General features: G+C 40.1%; 1 protein-coding gene across 10 annotated transcripts in view; it reads right to left on the reverse strand.

Moving 5' to 3' along the window:
• Positions 1–283: 283 nt before the first annotated feature.
• LOC148040314 (putative LRR receptor-like serine/threonine-protein kinase At1g06840) overlaps positions 284–17,193 on the reverse strand; it is a 33,775-nt gene continuing 16,865 nt past the window's right edge. For all 10 annotated transcript variants that reach the window (XM_087698245.1, XM_087698230.1, XM_087698225.1 and 7 more), the window contains 8 exons: positions 16,603–16,674; positions 15,997–16,514; positions 15,729–15,881; positions 15,111–15,400; positions 14,962–15,013; positions 13,752–14,002; positions 1,094–1,228; positions 284–1,013 (listed from right to left, as the gene is read on the reverse strand). In XM_087698245.1, coding sequence (XP_087554371.1) covers positions 687–1,013; positions 1,094–1,228; positions 13,752–14,002; positions 14,962–15,013; positions 15,111–15,400; positions 15,729–15,881; positions 15,997–16,514; positions 16,603–16,674 — 1,798 coding nt within the window. In that variant the 3' untranslated portion in view covers positions 284–686. The remainder of the gene's footprint in view (positions 1,014–1,093; positions 1,229–13,751; positions 14,003–14,961; positions 15,014–15,110; positions 15,401–15,728; positions 15,882–15,996; positions 16,515–16,602; positions 16,675–17,193) is intronic.

A 17,193-nucleotide genomic window follows, 5' to 3' on the forward strand; every position in this document is an offset into this window, starting at 1 on the left:
GCAAACTAGTGGATCTTCTTGACAATGTATATCTTAATAGAACTCGAAAATAATTGTCAGCCAATAGAAAGAAATTTCATATTTTTCAATAATGCTACATGAGTAGAATTAATGTAAGCTAGTTTTAATTTTTTGTAATTTAGTAAATTTATGTTGAGTATGCATCAACTTAACTTTCTTTACATACTTAACCATTATGAATGGTAACAATTATCCAAAGTTCATGGTTCTAAAAGTTGAATTCTGCAATGATGTTTTAACATGTACAATCTTATTATGCGCTTAATTAAAACTCATATAACTCGATTAGTACAAAGGCAGGACCATATTATTCATTACAACATGAACTTGTTTCCTTTGATTGAGGATTTCCTATGAGGGTAAGCTATGATCCCTTGATAATGCATACGTTAGGAAACATCTAAAAGTGCTTTGTTCTGTAAGACTCCTGGATTATACAAAGGCCTGACATCTGCAGTATGCCATAGCACAAGCAGCTCATTGATAAACAGATAGGTTACAAAATATGTCAATGCTTCAAGGTTATGAATTCAGCAATATTTAGGTTGCAGAGGAAGCTGAAGGACATCAAGCCACCATAGTCCTTGTTCTGAAAATATGGTTTGCTCTACGGAAAAGGAATGGATACAAAGGAGTAATCTGACCCAATCCTGTGCAATGCCACTTCAGCGTGGACCTATCTTAGGAACAGTTCTTCTCAATACTTCACTTCCAGATGCAGCTGACGATATGCAAAGATCATACATATATGAATGCATGCCTTGGTTGATGCTCGTGCTCCCTGAACTTTCAAAGGATGATATGCCACCATGCAAATTCCATATGGCTTCAAGTTCTCTGGTCACCTGGGCGATAGAAGGACGACATTCAGGGTCATCATTACAGCATGACAGACCTAATCGCACCAGAGGCTGAAGACATTCTGATGGATATGAACCCATTCTTTCATCTACCAATGAGAGGATCATGCCAGCATCGTATGCAAGACTGACCTGCATAAATCACAAAACCAATTATTTGAATGCCATGCTCCATTATCAGCTATGTCAGGAAAGTTGTAGCTTTATCCTACCTCTCTCACAAGGTTTTTCCCGTGAAAAATTGGCTGCCTTCCTGTTAAAAGCTCTAACAAGACCACTCCAAAACTATACACGTCACTTTTGTCAGTGAGTTTGTACGTCAGAAAGTACTCTGGATCAAGATAACCCTGTCATGAAGAGATCACAGATCAATTAGTTCCTGTCGCTGTAGATTAAGCAAACTAAGTCAACCATCACAGTGAAACAATCAGTTTTCAGAGCAAAGGAAAATGAAACACACTATAAACCAGATGTGTAGCCCGGGACAAATGCATGATGTCCTAATAAAACAGATTCTACATTTAAAAACAAGATGTAAACTATGTGCAGAACTTAAATTGTAGACACCACAGCCTACATCAGCAATTTGTCATTGACATTGTTGGCTTGCCAAATCAGGCATTAGAGCAGCTAGTAGTCGATCAATGGCATTAAGAGATAATAGAAAAGCAACCAATAGGTCAATGGTACAGGCATTGCTGATTTCCTTGGCATAGTTACATTGGCACACTAGTTATATTTAGCATTCATAATCATACAGTGGGCTGGGGACTGAGTCTCTTTTGTCATCGCATATATCTACATGGTTACTTGTAACAGTATTGATTCTTGTGGCATGGGAAGTGAGGTTTCAAGTTTAATCTGAACCTTAAGTCAATTTCTAACATTTTGGATACTCAATTGTTGTGCTGCAAAAGTGGGATGTGTAGGTTCTTTTGGCCTACCAGATCAGGTACTAAAGCTAGTGGATCAATGATATTAACAGATAATAGAAAAGCAACCAATAGGCCAATGGTACAGGCATGCTGATTTTCTTGGCATAGTTACATTAGCACACTAGTTATATTTGACATTCATAGTCATACAGTGTGCTGGGGATTTTCCTAGAGTCTTTTTAGTCATTGCATATATTTACATGTTTGCTTGTATCAGTATTTATTCTTGTGGCATGGAAAGTGATGTTTGAATCTTGATCGGAGCGTTGTGTAGATTTCTGACATTTTGGATAGTAAAATATTATGCTGCAAAATTGGGATGTGTAGGTGTTTTTGGCCTGCCAAATCAGGCACTAAAGCAGCTAGTGGATGGATGGTATTAAGAGATACTAGAGAAGCAACCAATAAGTCAATGATAAAGGCATTGTTGATTTTCTTGGCATAGTTACATTAGCACACTAGTTATATATAGCATTTATAGCCATGCAGTGTGCTGGTGACTTTCCTAGAGTCTTTGTTGTCATTGCCTATATCTACATGTTTATTTGGAGTTTGATCTGAGCATTGTGTAGATTTCTGACATTTTGGATAATCAATTGCTGGCTGTAAAAGTGGGATGTGTAGGTTTTTATAGTTTAAGCAAATTGAGCTTTGGTTTCATCACATCTTGATTGATAGTGGCTGAAAAGGTGCAGCAATCTATATGAACAAGAGCTTTTCTGATTAAAAGATATGTTTTATTGTTTTTCCAATTTAAACACTTTCTCCTGTTGAACATATGTCAACTAGACTATTTTCCTCATTGGCTGCTGAGAAATCCTTACTTGTCACAAAGCTTCAGGGCCTTCAGGCCAGTACCCTGGTAGACATAGTGATGGAGCATGTGCCCCCCCAAGTGGAGGAGACTACAGACATCTCTCAGACTTTGATCAATCTGTTTTCCAGAAGAGAGATCCTTCTTGGAGTGATTGCAACTGGTACATTGAGAATCCTTATGCTCCCATGGGGTTGGACAAGACTTATGTGGAGGATTTGGATCAGTCAGAGCTCATACACTGCTCTTATCAGAGGATCGGAGTAGTAGCTCACTCTGATAGGAGATGATGCATAGACCTGAACATGATTACTTGCATGATGGATGAATGGAGGCATTGGGCCTATAAAAAGGAGGCTACTACAGGGACTATGATGGCATGCAGGGGAGTGGGTATGGAGTGATCTCTTGGTAGACAGACCTTGAGACATTTCCTTTTTGGATACTTTATCGGACTGGGAAGATGATCCAGATGAGGAAGATCAGAGCAGTCCCAGCTGCCCCCCAGCATTGTATTAGCAGTCCTATCATTTCCTGTTTTCCTCCATGTCCATCTGCTAATTGTGAGCCTCAGTTTGAGTCAGAAAAAGGACATTTGGAGCCCTTGCACTTGTCATGTCCATCAGTCCTCTGCTCCTCTCAGAAGCAGTGTACATCCCAGGCACATTAGATGGAGACGTACCATTTTAGTGGGCACACTGGTCCAGCCCGGTTTGGCCACTCTGATCTATCCATTCGCTACACATTTGCCATGCGGCACTGTTCCAGCTGGTGGTGCATTTACTGCCACAGGTCGGTGCATTTTCTCCAGGAACTTGGCCATTTATTTTCTCTGATTCCCCTCACCATCAAGGATCACATGAAAAAAATGGAGTAGATTTGGGATGGGTTGACATCCCTTGGGAAGACCATTCAGTCAAAGGACCTACTTGTGACCCTTTTGTCACATCTACCCTCATGCAAGTATAATGAAACTGACCTTCACAATGGCAAAGGGCAGTAATTAACTTAACTTGTTAACAATTTCAGTAAAACAATCACTTCACTCATGGGGAGCTAGAATGCTCCTGCATAGGAAGAAAAGACACAAATTGACCAATATTATTGGCCCCAAATCTTGGTGCCCCCTTGTGGTATTTCTTTAAGATTATTAGAGCCGCTCAAATTGAATACAAAGTAGCCATCTGACAAGCTACAAAAGAGAGAGAAGATGCTGGCAATGCATGCAAAACAGCCACACTTGCTGTCCTGGCTGCCACATTTGCCTAGAAAGCTGCCATCCTATTACAATATACTGTCAACTCCTCCGTCTGCCTCAATCCCTCAAGTTAATGCCAGGATTGATGCCAAAAGCTATTAGCATCACCCCCAACTTGATATTTTCAGCTTTTTCCACATTCATGCATACCAAAAAGGATAAATCCATATTGCACTCCAATTCCAAATGCAATATTGCACCCTCACATACTCTATTGGGGGTTAAACACTGCATGTACCTGGTCGTCTATATTTACCTTGTACTCAATGACCAAACACTTGTACATTGCAGGTAGCAATCGACCATCACTGTTATCTTTATTCCTTATTCTTTACTATGAATAATAAAGGGAAGGTAGGTCACGCATTGTAACTATCGGAAGTTCCCACATACCAATCTTGCTCTCTTGAGTTCAACTCTCCATAGCTCTTACTCTTGCTTTCACTTGTGCTCTTCTCTCTCACTCTTGCTCACCTCTTTTAACCAGTATTAGAGTGGGCATTGAAGGAGCTTCAGCCATTCTACTTCAGCCTGAGAAAGAGAGCTTTGACCTTAGCTTCCATGGTAGCCATGTCTTCAATCATTTGAGGTAAAGATTTGCTCCCCACCTTCCCCAACTTGTTCCTTAGCTTCCGGAGGAGCTATTGTCAATGACAAGTGACCCATGAGGGTCAATAGCAGCAAGAGAAGACCCTGGATGGCAGTCTGCAAATTTTGGTGCATTTTTAGGGGCCTATCCTACTCCTCCTGCATCAATTATTTTGCTCCAACACTTCCTCCTAGTCTTTGCTCAATTATTAGCCACTTCTTCCAACACTTTTGGCTCCATCTTTGGCATCATTCAAGGAAGAAATTATTAGCCATTGACTGTCATTTATGAACAGACCTGCTGTTCACAGTTTGGGACAGCAAGCATTTGAATATTTATGCTTCATCGATGCTTATTTATTGAGATTTTAATGGTAGGATGATGTATTGATGCTTGGGGATGCTCTACGAATTGATTAGAGCTCATTTTGCTTAGGCATTGGAAGGATCTTTGCTATTATAGACAATGGACAGCAAGCATATGCTTTGAATGTCAATGCAATCTATGCTTACATGCCATCCGGGAATACTCTTTGGCCGTATGTATGCTTTGATACTGCTGGTCATGTATGGATATGCTCTCCTTGGAGACTTGAGCATTGATTCTAAGCTCTATTCCATCCATATTTGCAGAGGTTGCATGGTCATGGTCCAATGATTTCTTATTTAGGGGCTTCGATGCTTACGTCATTTACATGCTCCTGCATGTATTATTTAGTATCTTTAGGCTTTTGGATGTTATGACATACATGTGTTGAGCTTGGTTTGCTCTTGGATACTTTGGTTTGCTTCGAGGGGCAGAACTTCAAGATTTTACTGTAAAGCTTGGCTTTTAGAGACCGTGGGAGTCTCATATATATGCTCACTGGTTTGTGCAAACATTGTCTCTGCAGTTACTAACCACTGTGGGCTTATTTTCATTTGATTTTTTGGTTACTGGTACTTTCTCTTGTCAAACAAGTTGTCAATTATGGATATATACTTTGTTATGTATTGAGCTTCATTGTTGACAAGCAGTGAGTTGATTGCAGCTTGGTGGATCTCTCTGTTGCTTGGAGATCTTTCATGCACAGTTCGCTCGTGTACTTCATTACCCCTTGGTTCGGGATGCATCTATATATTTGACACTTCTCTGGTTCTCTGATAGTATTTGATAGTTGGAGTTATATGCTCCTCATTTGTCACTGCTAGTTGCATTGTAAGTCCAATTGCTATCCGAACTTTCCTAGCAATGGGAGCATTTTGTTTTGGACATTTGCCTATAGTTGAGTTCTCATTTACTACAATTTTATAGACATCACTATGGTAGTTCATCTTTGAGCTATTTTATTGAGGATAGACACTTATTTCGGGCGCTTTAGTACTTCTATTTCATGGATAGCAATACATTGCTTTGTAGTCCTCCTTTGCATATACTTTTGGCTCAGTTTTGGGGCTATTTTGCTGAAATTACAGCAGCCCATATTCTCTTTATTCTACAGTTCGTACGGCAAGTGATTCCTAGTGCTTATGGTGATAGTGCTACCTTTAACATTGACAAGTTAGATGGCAATAATTTTAACTACTGGAAGACATAGATTTGTTAAGTCTTGGTCCAAAAGAAGCAGATTAAGCCATGGACTGCAAAGACCTAAAGCTTGAAGACCTTGACATTGACATTTGGGAGGAACTTAATGAGCTATGTAAGTCTACGATCATTTTGTCCTTGTCTAAGCAGGTTTATTTTAATGTCGTTGAAAATACTAATGATGGATGGCAATTATGGGACAAGATATGTGATCTTTATGATAAACAGAGCCTGGCTTTGTAGTTGTACTATCTCAAGAAGCCTGTGGACCGTCAATGAAAGAAAAAACAACTATGTCTACTCATTTGAATGAGTTCCATTCTATTTTGCAACCAAGTTATATCGCAAAAGATTATCTTTGATGACAATATTAAGTATACGTTTTTGCTTGTCACTCTCCTTGAGTCATGGAACATATTTCATACTACCATAAGCACTAAGGCTCTTGAGAGTGGCTTTATATGCTCAAATGTAGAGGGAGCTTTACTCATTGAAAAGGTTAACATGAAGAATGTTAATGCAACCAATGACTCTCATGCTCTCACATTTCGAGGCAAGAATGATGCTAGAGGCAATAATGGCTATTATGATAGAAGATCCACACCGGAATAGCTCTAAGTCTAGATCTTGTGGATAGGCCCCGAATAAATCTTGCAGCCATAAGTCTTCACTTACATGTCATTATTATAGGCAACATGAATATATATGGCTATTGTGCTATAAGATATGCTAAGATAGGTGTACTAAAGGTAAAGGAAAAACGTAGAATAATGGAAAATCATCGGATGTTCAACGCATCACTAAATCCACTATCAAGATTGAATAGATTAATGTGTTGGAGTGCAATTCAAATGATTACACATTAGCTACTTGTTTACTTGCTACCACACAATTAGCTAATGTTCTCTTCATTCTTTTAGTGTTGGTTACTTGATTTAGGGGCTTCCTTTCAAGTTTCATGTAACCCCATTGTTGAGAAACCCTTCACCCGTAGTTTGTGTTTTTGCGTTTGTATTTAGGATTTCCATCCCCCAAAAAGGGGGTGCCACCCTAGACTGACTGTGCCTATTTATAGGCCACTCTCTCATTCATTCCTTACGGCTGATCCTTTAGTCTGTCACTCCCACTCTCTTCGTCGGTCTTCTGACACTCTCTCTCTTCCATAATCTCTCTCTCTCCTCTCCTACCACCATCTCCACACTCTCCTGATGCTAGGCTTCATCTCCAGTTGGTTGTGTTTATGGTGGCAGTGTGCTCTTCTTCAGCTGACGTCCATCCTCCATTGTTGGCAACAACACCTTCTGTTCTCCTACACCTTGCGTTTGGAGTCCACACTCTCTTGACGTCAGCATCCACCATATCTGGTGTCATCCTCCACCCTTCTAGCGGCTCCACCTTCTTATGTTAGGCTGCCAAGGAGATTCCTCACCATGTGGCGTCTCTCTCCAGTAGGTGTCATCTTCATCAGAGGCAGTTGTACCTTGTGTTTGGTTAATGGCTACTTCCCACACTTCTAACATCCCTTCACAGCTGGCGTTTCACTCCCAGAGGCTGTCTTCATCTGTGTTTTCAGCATTTGGCTCATCCTCACCACCTGGCATCACTCCTAGCAGCTGGCGTCACCTCATTAGGCTTGTGTTTGCAGACAGAGGCTTCATGGGCTGTCTCCCTGCTCGTTGGTTGCTCGTAGGTACCACTCTTCATCCCTGCATTTGCAGATTCAGAGGCTTCTCACCCTTCGACGGCAGTCTCCCTGCTCTAGATGACACCTCCTCATCCTGCGTTTGCAGACTCAGAGGCTTCTTCGGTAGTCTTCCTACACTCTAAGGCTTCCTCTATGCTACGACACCCTTGTATTAGATTCACTTCATCAGCATGATTCATCTTTCATCATCTTCTGTGTTACTTTTCTCTCTCAGTGTTTGCCGTACACACACTGTGTTTTCCCTCGCAAACCCTATTGTCTCTCTGGTCACTTAGTCATTTTGACACCCACATCACAATTGGTTTTACACTTGCTGTACCATTATACATTCTATATAATTGGGAGATGATCATGTATGTGACATCAATGGCATCGGTAATGTTCATTTGCAGTTTCCTATAGGTACTTCTTTTGTTTTGCATGATGTACGTCATGTCCCAACTTTGACGAAAAGCCCTATTTTTGTTGGATAGCTAGATGATGCTCATTATCATGTCCCTTTTGGTGATTCCTCTTGAAAGATTACTTGTAGCAACCCCATTTTTGCTAGAGGTGCCAAAGTTGGTAGTCTTTATCCCTTTCTTGTCTTTGGGTCTATGGATCATGTATTGGCTATCGGCGATCTTCCTTATATATCTCTATGGTCTCGCCGCCTTGGACACATGTCACTTAAAGGAACGGAAGTTTTGACTTATTTGCAATATCTCCCACCTCTAGACTATTCTTGTTTTGATTATTGTGATCATTGCTTATATGGCAGGTAGACTCATAATACTCATAAGAAGTTTGGCTCCACGTGCACGGGTGAGCTGTTGGCTCCTATTCATTTTGATATTTATGGTCTCATGCCCTATCAATCTTTGAATGGTGCTAAGTATTTTGTTACATTCATTGATGATTTTTCACATAAAGTCTAGGCCTATTCCATAAAGCAAAAATTGGATATTCTAGCTACTTTTCAGTGCTTTGTTGCTTTGGTTGAGTCTGGGCATAGGTTGAAATGTCTAAGATCAAATAATGGAGGTCAATATGTATCTTGTGCTTTTGAGTAGTTTTATGATAATCAAGACATTAAGCATTAGTTGACCGCTCTCTATACTCCATCCCAGAATGGTGTTCTCGAGCACATGAATAGGACCATTCAAGAGAGAATTCATAGTATGCTCAATCGTATAGGCTTACTCCATACATTTGGGCCGAGGCAATTACTATTATAATTCATTTTATTAATAGATCCTTGTGCACTAATCTTGGTGGTAGAGTTACAAAGGACGTATAGACTGGTAAACCTCCTTCATATACACACTTAAGAGTCTTTGGATATGAGGTATTCTACTCCCAAAGATAAATCCAACAAGTTGAATCCGAAGTCTATCAAATGCATCTTTCTTGGATATGGTGATGCAAGTGAGATGGACTATCATCTTCGGAATCTGCTAGCTAGGAAAGTTATCCGTAGCCATGATGTTTTGTTCTATGAGAATAAGATGCATAAGAAACCTGCACAGATAATTAAGGTACGTAGAGTGATCTTTTAGGAGGAACCTACTATTACTAAAGAGCCAACCCCAGTTAGATGGCCTACAATTATTGTTAATGTTCCAATGGCCCAAGATCTGCCTATTATGCAAAATCATATTGATATTGGACAGAGAGAACATGATGTACAAGCTCCACTGTCAATTTTGTGAGCTCTATTAGAGCCTTGCATCCTCATGATCGTCATGAGCTCTCTATGGACTATGCCATGAAGACAAATTCTACTGAATCCCTTACTTTTGAGGAGGCTATGTGCACAAATGATAGTTCTTCTTGGGAGAAAACTATGCAGTCTGAGTTTGAGACAAGAAAAGGGAGTTGACTTTAATGAGATATTCTCTCTCATAGAAATGACTACCCTTCACTTGGTTTTGACATTGGTTGCACACTTAGATTTGGACTTGCATTAGATGGATGTTAATATAGTTTTTCTACATGGGGATCTGCATGAGGATATTTATATACTGCAGCCTAAGGGCTTTATGGAAAAGGGAGGGAACACCTAGTGTGCAAGTTGAGAGAGAGTCTCTATGGACTTAAGCAAGCACCTAGGAAATGGTATCATAAGTTTGATGTCTTTATACATTCACAATCTTATTCCCATAGTGCTATGGATCCATGTCTCCACACAAAGAATACTTGTGATGGAGTCTTATTATTTTGGTACCCTATACTGATGATATGCTAATTATTGGGAGTAGTCATGATGAGTTGGATGCTTTAAAGAATTAGCTCTAGAGAAGCTTTGAGAATAAAAACATGGAATATGCTTCTCATATACTTGGTATATATATTATATGCAATCTCTCTAAGGGACTCTTTTACTTGTCGTAGAAGTACAGTCACAAGATACTTGATCGGTTCCATATGCAAGGTGGTGGATCCATTGGTACACATTTATCTTCTCATATTAAAGTTAGTCAAGAAGAATGTTCCTAGCCACATGATGAGAAGGCCGAGGTGACTAAGATTCCATATGCATCCGCAGTCGATAGCTTGATATATCCTATGATAGCCACTAGACTTGACATAGCATTTGCAGTGGAAGTTCTGGCTCATTATATGGTGACACCTTGTTGGTGACATTGGGATGGTGTGAAGGGTATCATGAGATCCCTTAAGGGCACTGCAAAATTATGCCTTTGCTATGGTAGCTAGGATACTAGAGTCGTGGGTTACATCGACTCGAATTATGTAGGACATGTAGATAGTAGGAAGTCCACCTCTAGTTATCTTGACCTTTTCTAGAGGTGTTGTTTCTTGGATGTCTAGAATGTAGAAATGCACTGACTTGTCTATACCGAGGTTGAGTATATTGCAACTGCTAAGACTTGCAAGGAGGTCCTATGGTTAGGCCGTCTTGTTGTAGACCTTGGTTTTATTTCTTTGACTCCTACCTTGCATTCAGATTCTATGAGTGCCATCTAATTGGCTGGTCTTTCATGTGAAAACCAAGCATATTGAGGTCTATTATCACTTCATCAAAGAGGCGATTGAAAACAAGCACATAAAGCTTATCAAGATCTCTACAAATGAGAATCCTACTGATTTGCTCACTAGAAATCTCCCAATGAACACTATACCTTCCTTAGAAAGTTAATGGGCATAGGATGAGATGATATCTTCCCTCATCTAGCTATACTCATATATACACATTGTACTTTTCTCTTCATATTAGGCACATTCACTTTTAAGTGGAATGTTATTGGGGGTTAAAGGTCGCTTATGCCTAGATACTTATATTTACTTTGTAATCGGTGTCCGCATACCTCTACACTACAAGTGGGGCTTGCCCACCACTATCATCTTTAATCCTTATTCTTTACTATGATAAGAATAATAAAGGAAAGGCAGGTTACACATTGTGACTCTTGGAGGTTCCCACACACCGGTCTTGCTCTCTTGAGTTCGAATCTCCATAGTTCTTACTCTTGCTTTCACTTGTGCTCTTCTCTCTGTCTCTCGCTCACCCCTTTCATACTCCGAATTCTCAAAGAACAACATGATACCCTCTGGACTCATGATAAGCTCCAAACAATCCTTGAATGCCCATCAGTTTTGCTGCTCTCGCTACTCGATCCATGTGCATCCATCCGACTCATACCCTTGAAGGATGCTAGTCCCTTTGCCTCAAATAGGCCCATGCACAAGTGCTATCCAACCAGCATTGCCTAACCTACCACATCATCAACTGTCTATAGTGATTTGTTTGACCTATTTGGCACTGACTAACCTACCACATCATCAGCTGTCTAAAGTGATTTGCCTTACCTATTTTGCCATTTACCACATCAAAAACTTGTTGTCTCACTAATGCACTACAGTTAGAAATCGGAGGAACAGCTTGTGCATTTCAAACTTGAAGGGCCTAACAAGTTTAATAAGAGTGTAGAAGCTCATTGGTTCATTGGATCACCTTATGAAAGGTGGCAAGACCTTCACATATGCTGGTTATGTCATATACATTGTGCAAAAGCTTCCAGATTCTTCCTATGCTTTCAAGACCAATATCAATATTCAAGAGATGCTACAAACCCTTAACAACTTTTACATTTTGTTGCACAAGGAGATTGCTGCCCATATCCCTTCAAAAAATTACGGGGCCACTTGTGTTGTTGAGAGGTTTTGGTCAGGGATGCAGCCAAAGGCAGCAACTAGGAGGCGATCACAACAATGGTGATACCGACCAGTGCAAGGGGCCATCCACATGTGGCTATTGTAGTTGGAGAGGCCACATCCTCGAATATCATCTCTAATGCATGGATAGTCCTATTGTGGACATGCAGCTTGTTGCAAGATTGACAGCTCATTGCCAAAGACTGTTCCTATCAAGCTAAGTGAGATAACCCTCCTTACCACAATAGTCTAAGCAGATTCACTCATGGAGATAGCCTGGCATACCAGCCTTATATAGCATCTGCCCTTTTTAGAGGCTAATTGGGTTGTTGATAGTGGTGATACCTGCCATATGTGCAAGCACCGTTGATGGCATGATTTTGATGCACAAAATGATCATGTGGTGACAACAAGCACAATCTACTCGGCGAAGGCAACATTCTCATGGATCCCTATGATGGATGCTATCAAGATACCTCAAACCTAGCCTAAAAGATAAAATCATATTATTGGCTAAATTCCTTCAGCTCTTGTACAGTCCCAATAAGAATTCCTGATTAAATTAAACCAAGCTCCAATTTCTAGAGGTTTGGTAGGAGAACTAGGCTTAGAGAGTTGTATAAAAGGAAATCATGGCCATTGTCACACTTCAATCCAATTATTTCACAACTTCATCATGAGCTCTCCATCAACTCAACATTAGGGGGTGATGCTTTGCTGCTACCATTGCCATCATCTAGAGGTGTCCTTGCTGCAGCCATCATGAACATCAGCAGGTCATCGTCTTCAAGAGCCTACCCCAGCTGCATTTTGACTAGGTGCTGCTGCTTCACATCTGCATTTTGGGTCGCACTTTGCAACCTGACGCCTTCCATTGCTGCCACCCAGCCCTCTGGATGCTGCATATCCCTGCCAGCTATCCTTCCTCAGCTGTGGTTGGCCTCTTCAGACTGCATCCCTCATCTTGCCTTGGAACTGCTCTTTTTGGCATCCAATCCAGTCATGACTGCTGCATCAGCTTCTTCATCAGATTTGGCATTGAGCACTCGAGGTTCCTCAGCTCTTGATTGAGAGGTTTTGATGGCCTTGTTATTGTTGGCACATTGTGGTACCAGAAGTTTCTCATGGTCATTGTGTTGTTTAGTTAATTATCCTATATTTTCTATAGAGAGAAACAGGAATTTCTAAACATTTGTGATCTTATAGAAAGTTTCAGATTTAAAGTCATTGTATGCTGCATGCCATGTTAAGTTTGAACTCTTTTTCCTTCCTCAGGAAGCATTGAAGCTAATTCTATTTCATGTGATGCGAGGCAAAATGTAATTCACAATTCTACAAACTAGCAAACTAGTCATTCTGACATGCATTCCTAGTGAATATAACTCGCTAAACTGACTCCTATGCCTTTTCTTTGGCATTCATAGTTATATTGGGTTGCATGAGGAGATTATTACTGTGGCAGGTAGCTCCTAAAATATCTATAGTGTTGCCATCTGTAATATTGCTAGTTGAGTGGTTTGTAGGGGAAGAGGAGCAGGTTTTAAGGATACACTTTCTATTCCATTGATGCTCAAAGGAAGCTGTCAATGCAAAAGCTGATTAAGAACAATGTACAACTAAAATTAGTATATCATGTATCATCTTTGGTACTTGGGATTAATTCAGGTTGCCAAAGGGTATAATCCTTTCAACCTTCAAAAACCACTCAACTTTAAAAGCAAAGGGGATGCAGTTGGTTATACCTTACAACCTCATAGTAAACTTAAATTTTGGACGAAAAGTATACAGTTAGTCTCCCCTAAACCCATATCGAATCGTTTTTTGAAAACATAAAATGTGAAAACTCACCGAAGTACCCTTGACTACTGTTGAAACAAAACCACCTGCATCACCTTCTAGCTCAGGAGCTGGGGCAAGCTTAGATAGCCCAAAATCTGCAACCTTTGCTTTCCTCTTCTCATCAAGTAATATGTTGGTGGCTTTGATATCACGATGATATATTGGAGGATTTGCCTCAGTGTGAAGGTATAATATTCCCTTTGCTGACCCTAGGGCTATCTGAAGACGGGTTGAAAAATCAAGGTTTCTTTTTGAACTAACTGCAGACATTTTTCAAATAATGGGCTATCAGTATGCACATACTTTCGGCTGTTGCTTTCTGATCAGGTGTTTTCTTCCAATTCAAAGGATAAGTATTAACACTAACGAGGTAGACTGAGTGTACATGCACAAAACATTGAAACCAGTAGTAACATAATGACATTGAAATTTGTACTGCCTTCGCATAAAACTTGTAATGCTATAAACTAGTGCAAATTGCTGGAGTGTAATGGAAAAGAATACTATTATTTTATGAAAATATTCAGTTATTGTCTGGTCAGCTGCTCCAAATATTTGCTCATTAAATCTCCTATTAGAAGCATATTATGGAACTGCTCATAGACATTCTAGGACCTTAAAAACCAAAACTTTTTTCCTGAACCACGTCCTGGTGTCTCTTCAGTCTCTTTGCACCAACCTTACAAAAATGCTTCAAGGGATTACCTTTCCATTTCAATCTTAGCTAACGAGAGTTTGTATGTTCTCCCTGAACGATCTCAATTACACCAGAAGTAGCTCAGCCTTTCTCCTAGATCAACTGCTCCAGGTTTACCATTCTCCTACTCAACTACAATACCAGTTCCCTTACCCAATCAACAACTATATGTTTTCTTTGAGCTAATGTTCAAACTATTCTTTCTAAGGTTATTCATTCAGGCCTCAGGGTTGGTTAAATTTACTTTCTACAGAAAGCACTCGTGTCATCAGATGCAGCAACTAGCTGCATCAAAACATGCATCCTGAACAAGCCAAATTGGGAGCTAATGAAGTCCTGGAAGTCCCACTGAAGTGCTACAGGAAAAGCCCATTGGCAAAGCTCCATCCCTTGAGAAAACCTAGTATTCTAAGAGCTACTTGGTAATATCTGCATTCAGTTTCCAGTTACAAACGATACAACTGCAGAAGGAAGAAAGAAAATGGAGGAAGACAACTTTCATATTGAGTTACAAGCACTTACGAGACAGGTGATCACGCAATGTACCATTCGCCATAAACTCATAAACCAAAATCTGCAATAAAGAAGGATCAGCAGTTATGTTTTTCACAACTGCTTAAATTGGGAATTGTAGAACCTTTTCTATATTGATATCACCCATATGTACATACTTGTTCATCTTCATCATCACAATATCCAATCAATGAGACAAGGTTGCAATGATGGACACGAGAAAGAAGTTCAATTTCTGTGTAAAATTCTTTTGAGCCTTGCAATGATCCCTCCCGTGCACGTTTTATAGCAACAGCAGAGCCATCTTCCAATATACCTTTGTAAACTTTTCCATATCCACCATTTCCAATCTCCATAGAGCTACCAAAATTATCAGTTGCCTTTGATATTTCATCATATGTGAATATCTTGACACCAGCTACCTTGATACATTCATTCTGTGATTTAGCTGCATGAGGCCAAGATAGTTAAAGCTGTCACAATTCAGCATGACAAAGATCTGTTAAAACAACAAAGAGGGTCCCTGACCACTATTCCTGTCTGACATTGCAACGACATAGAAACGCCTTCCGCAGTGGCACCATATTGTAAGTACCTTTGTCTTCTTAACAAAAACAAAAAAAACTCAAAGTAGACAATGATTTGCATGGCCCCCTTTTCAACCCTGTAGGTCCGCTTAACATGTTCATGTTTAAGAGTTAAGAGGAGTCCACTTTGAGTTTGTTGTGTACCCTGCTCCAGTCTGATGTCAAGAAAGCTCTTTTTAGTCAGCTTACCTGGCTTTAAGAGGCTAGAATGAGGGTGGTGACGCTTTCGAATAAAGAGGGCGATGATAACAACAATCACCACAGCAAGTGTAACTGCACCAATCACCATAACTGCAATCGCACCTCCACTTAATTTGTATGTAGATCCAGTTGGAAAAAACTCTGCATATCAGTACTAACATCCTTCACTGACCAAAATGGGCAACACCCTTCATACAGAAAATGAGTCCAAATGACAGGCATTGGGATTTCAACATAAATGTTCAGCACAACTTACCATTATAAGGGTAACCTATGGTGAATGATATTAATTCATATGGACCAAAAGTATCATTACTCCGAAACTTCCATGTTGCAAATATGTCATAAAGAGTTAACACCTCTGATTGATTAAACTGACTTGTAACATTGCTTGGAAACAATTTAATGGTCATGCTCAACCGTGGACCAGGTTCCCACTTAAAATTTGACATGTTGACTTGATATTCAAACAAGTGTAGCCCAGATGAAAAATGTTGCAGTAATCCTCCCTCATAAGGTGGAAAATTGATAAAGCTTGGACTTTTAAGTTGATAGCCTACTATGAGTGGATAAGCACAATGGCATTGACCAAGAGCCATCAATCCATAAACAACTTCTTGATTATGACTTCTATCACAAGTATCAACAGAGCATTGAATGGACAAGGGCTTTGATGCAGAGTTATTTGCAAAATCTGTGACACCAGTGGTCTGATCTACACAGAAGTAAGTAGAAACCCAGCGTTGATCAGTGCAAAGTGGATTTCCATACAGCCTGCAAGTCATCTGATAAACATCAGTCCAGATTTCGGGACTTAAGTAGCTTAGATGAGGACAATTGAGAAACCGGGAGGTGATCATACCTGAAAGTGATGTTGTAAATAGAAGATGCTATTCCCAGCATAAATCCAGTGAAATTGTTGTATTGGAAGTCACTGCAGACAGTATATGTAATCCTTGAGAGAGGATAATATTAGATCCTTTTACTCATCAGTGATTGCTTTGGTCCATAGCTTTAGTTTTCATTTTCTTATCATAGCTTTACAGAGTTTCATAATGCCATTTAAATATGAACTGTTTTGAGCTTTTGTATACCTTATGGTGAGATCTCGTCACCCCTGTATTACACACTTGGAAATCATGGGCCATCCTAGACTTTTGCAAACATTTATATAACTTTCTTTCTCTCTCCCCCACCCCACCCGAAAAAAGGAAAAGAAAAAAACAGACTTCCTCAAAGGCAGCACAACAGATCCCCATCCCCAGTTCCTGCAGCCCCTTGCAACACCCTTGCTACCAACCCATCATGCAGCAGGTCATCATCAGGAACAGTTTCCTTGGATAAAGCTATAGCATTGAGTCAAGCAAGAATATAACACCCACGCGTGCCCACCCCTTGCACCCCCCCCCCCAAAAAAAAAAAAGAAACACACAAAAAGAACAAACTATGACAC

Source organism: Lygodium microphyllum, chromosome 2 (assembly GCF_053477565.2).
Source record: "Lygodium microphyllum isolate KBCC chromosome 2, Lygodium_microphyllum_v1.1.10, whole genome shotgun sequence".
NCBI classification, from domain to species: Eukaryota; Viridiplantae; Streptophyta; class Polypodiopsida; order Schizaeales; family Lygodiaceae; genus Lygodium; species Lygodium microphyllum.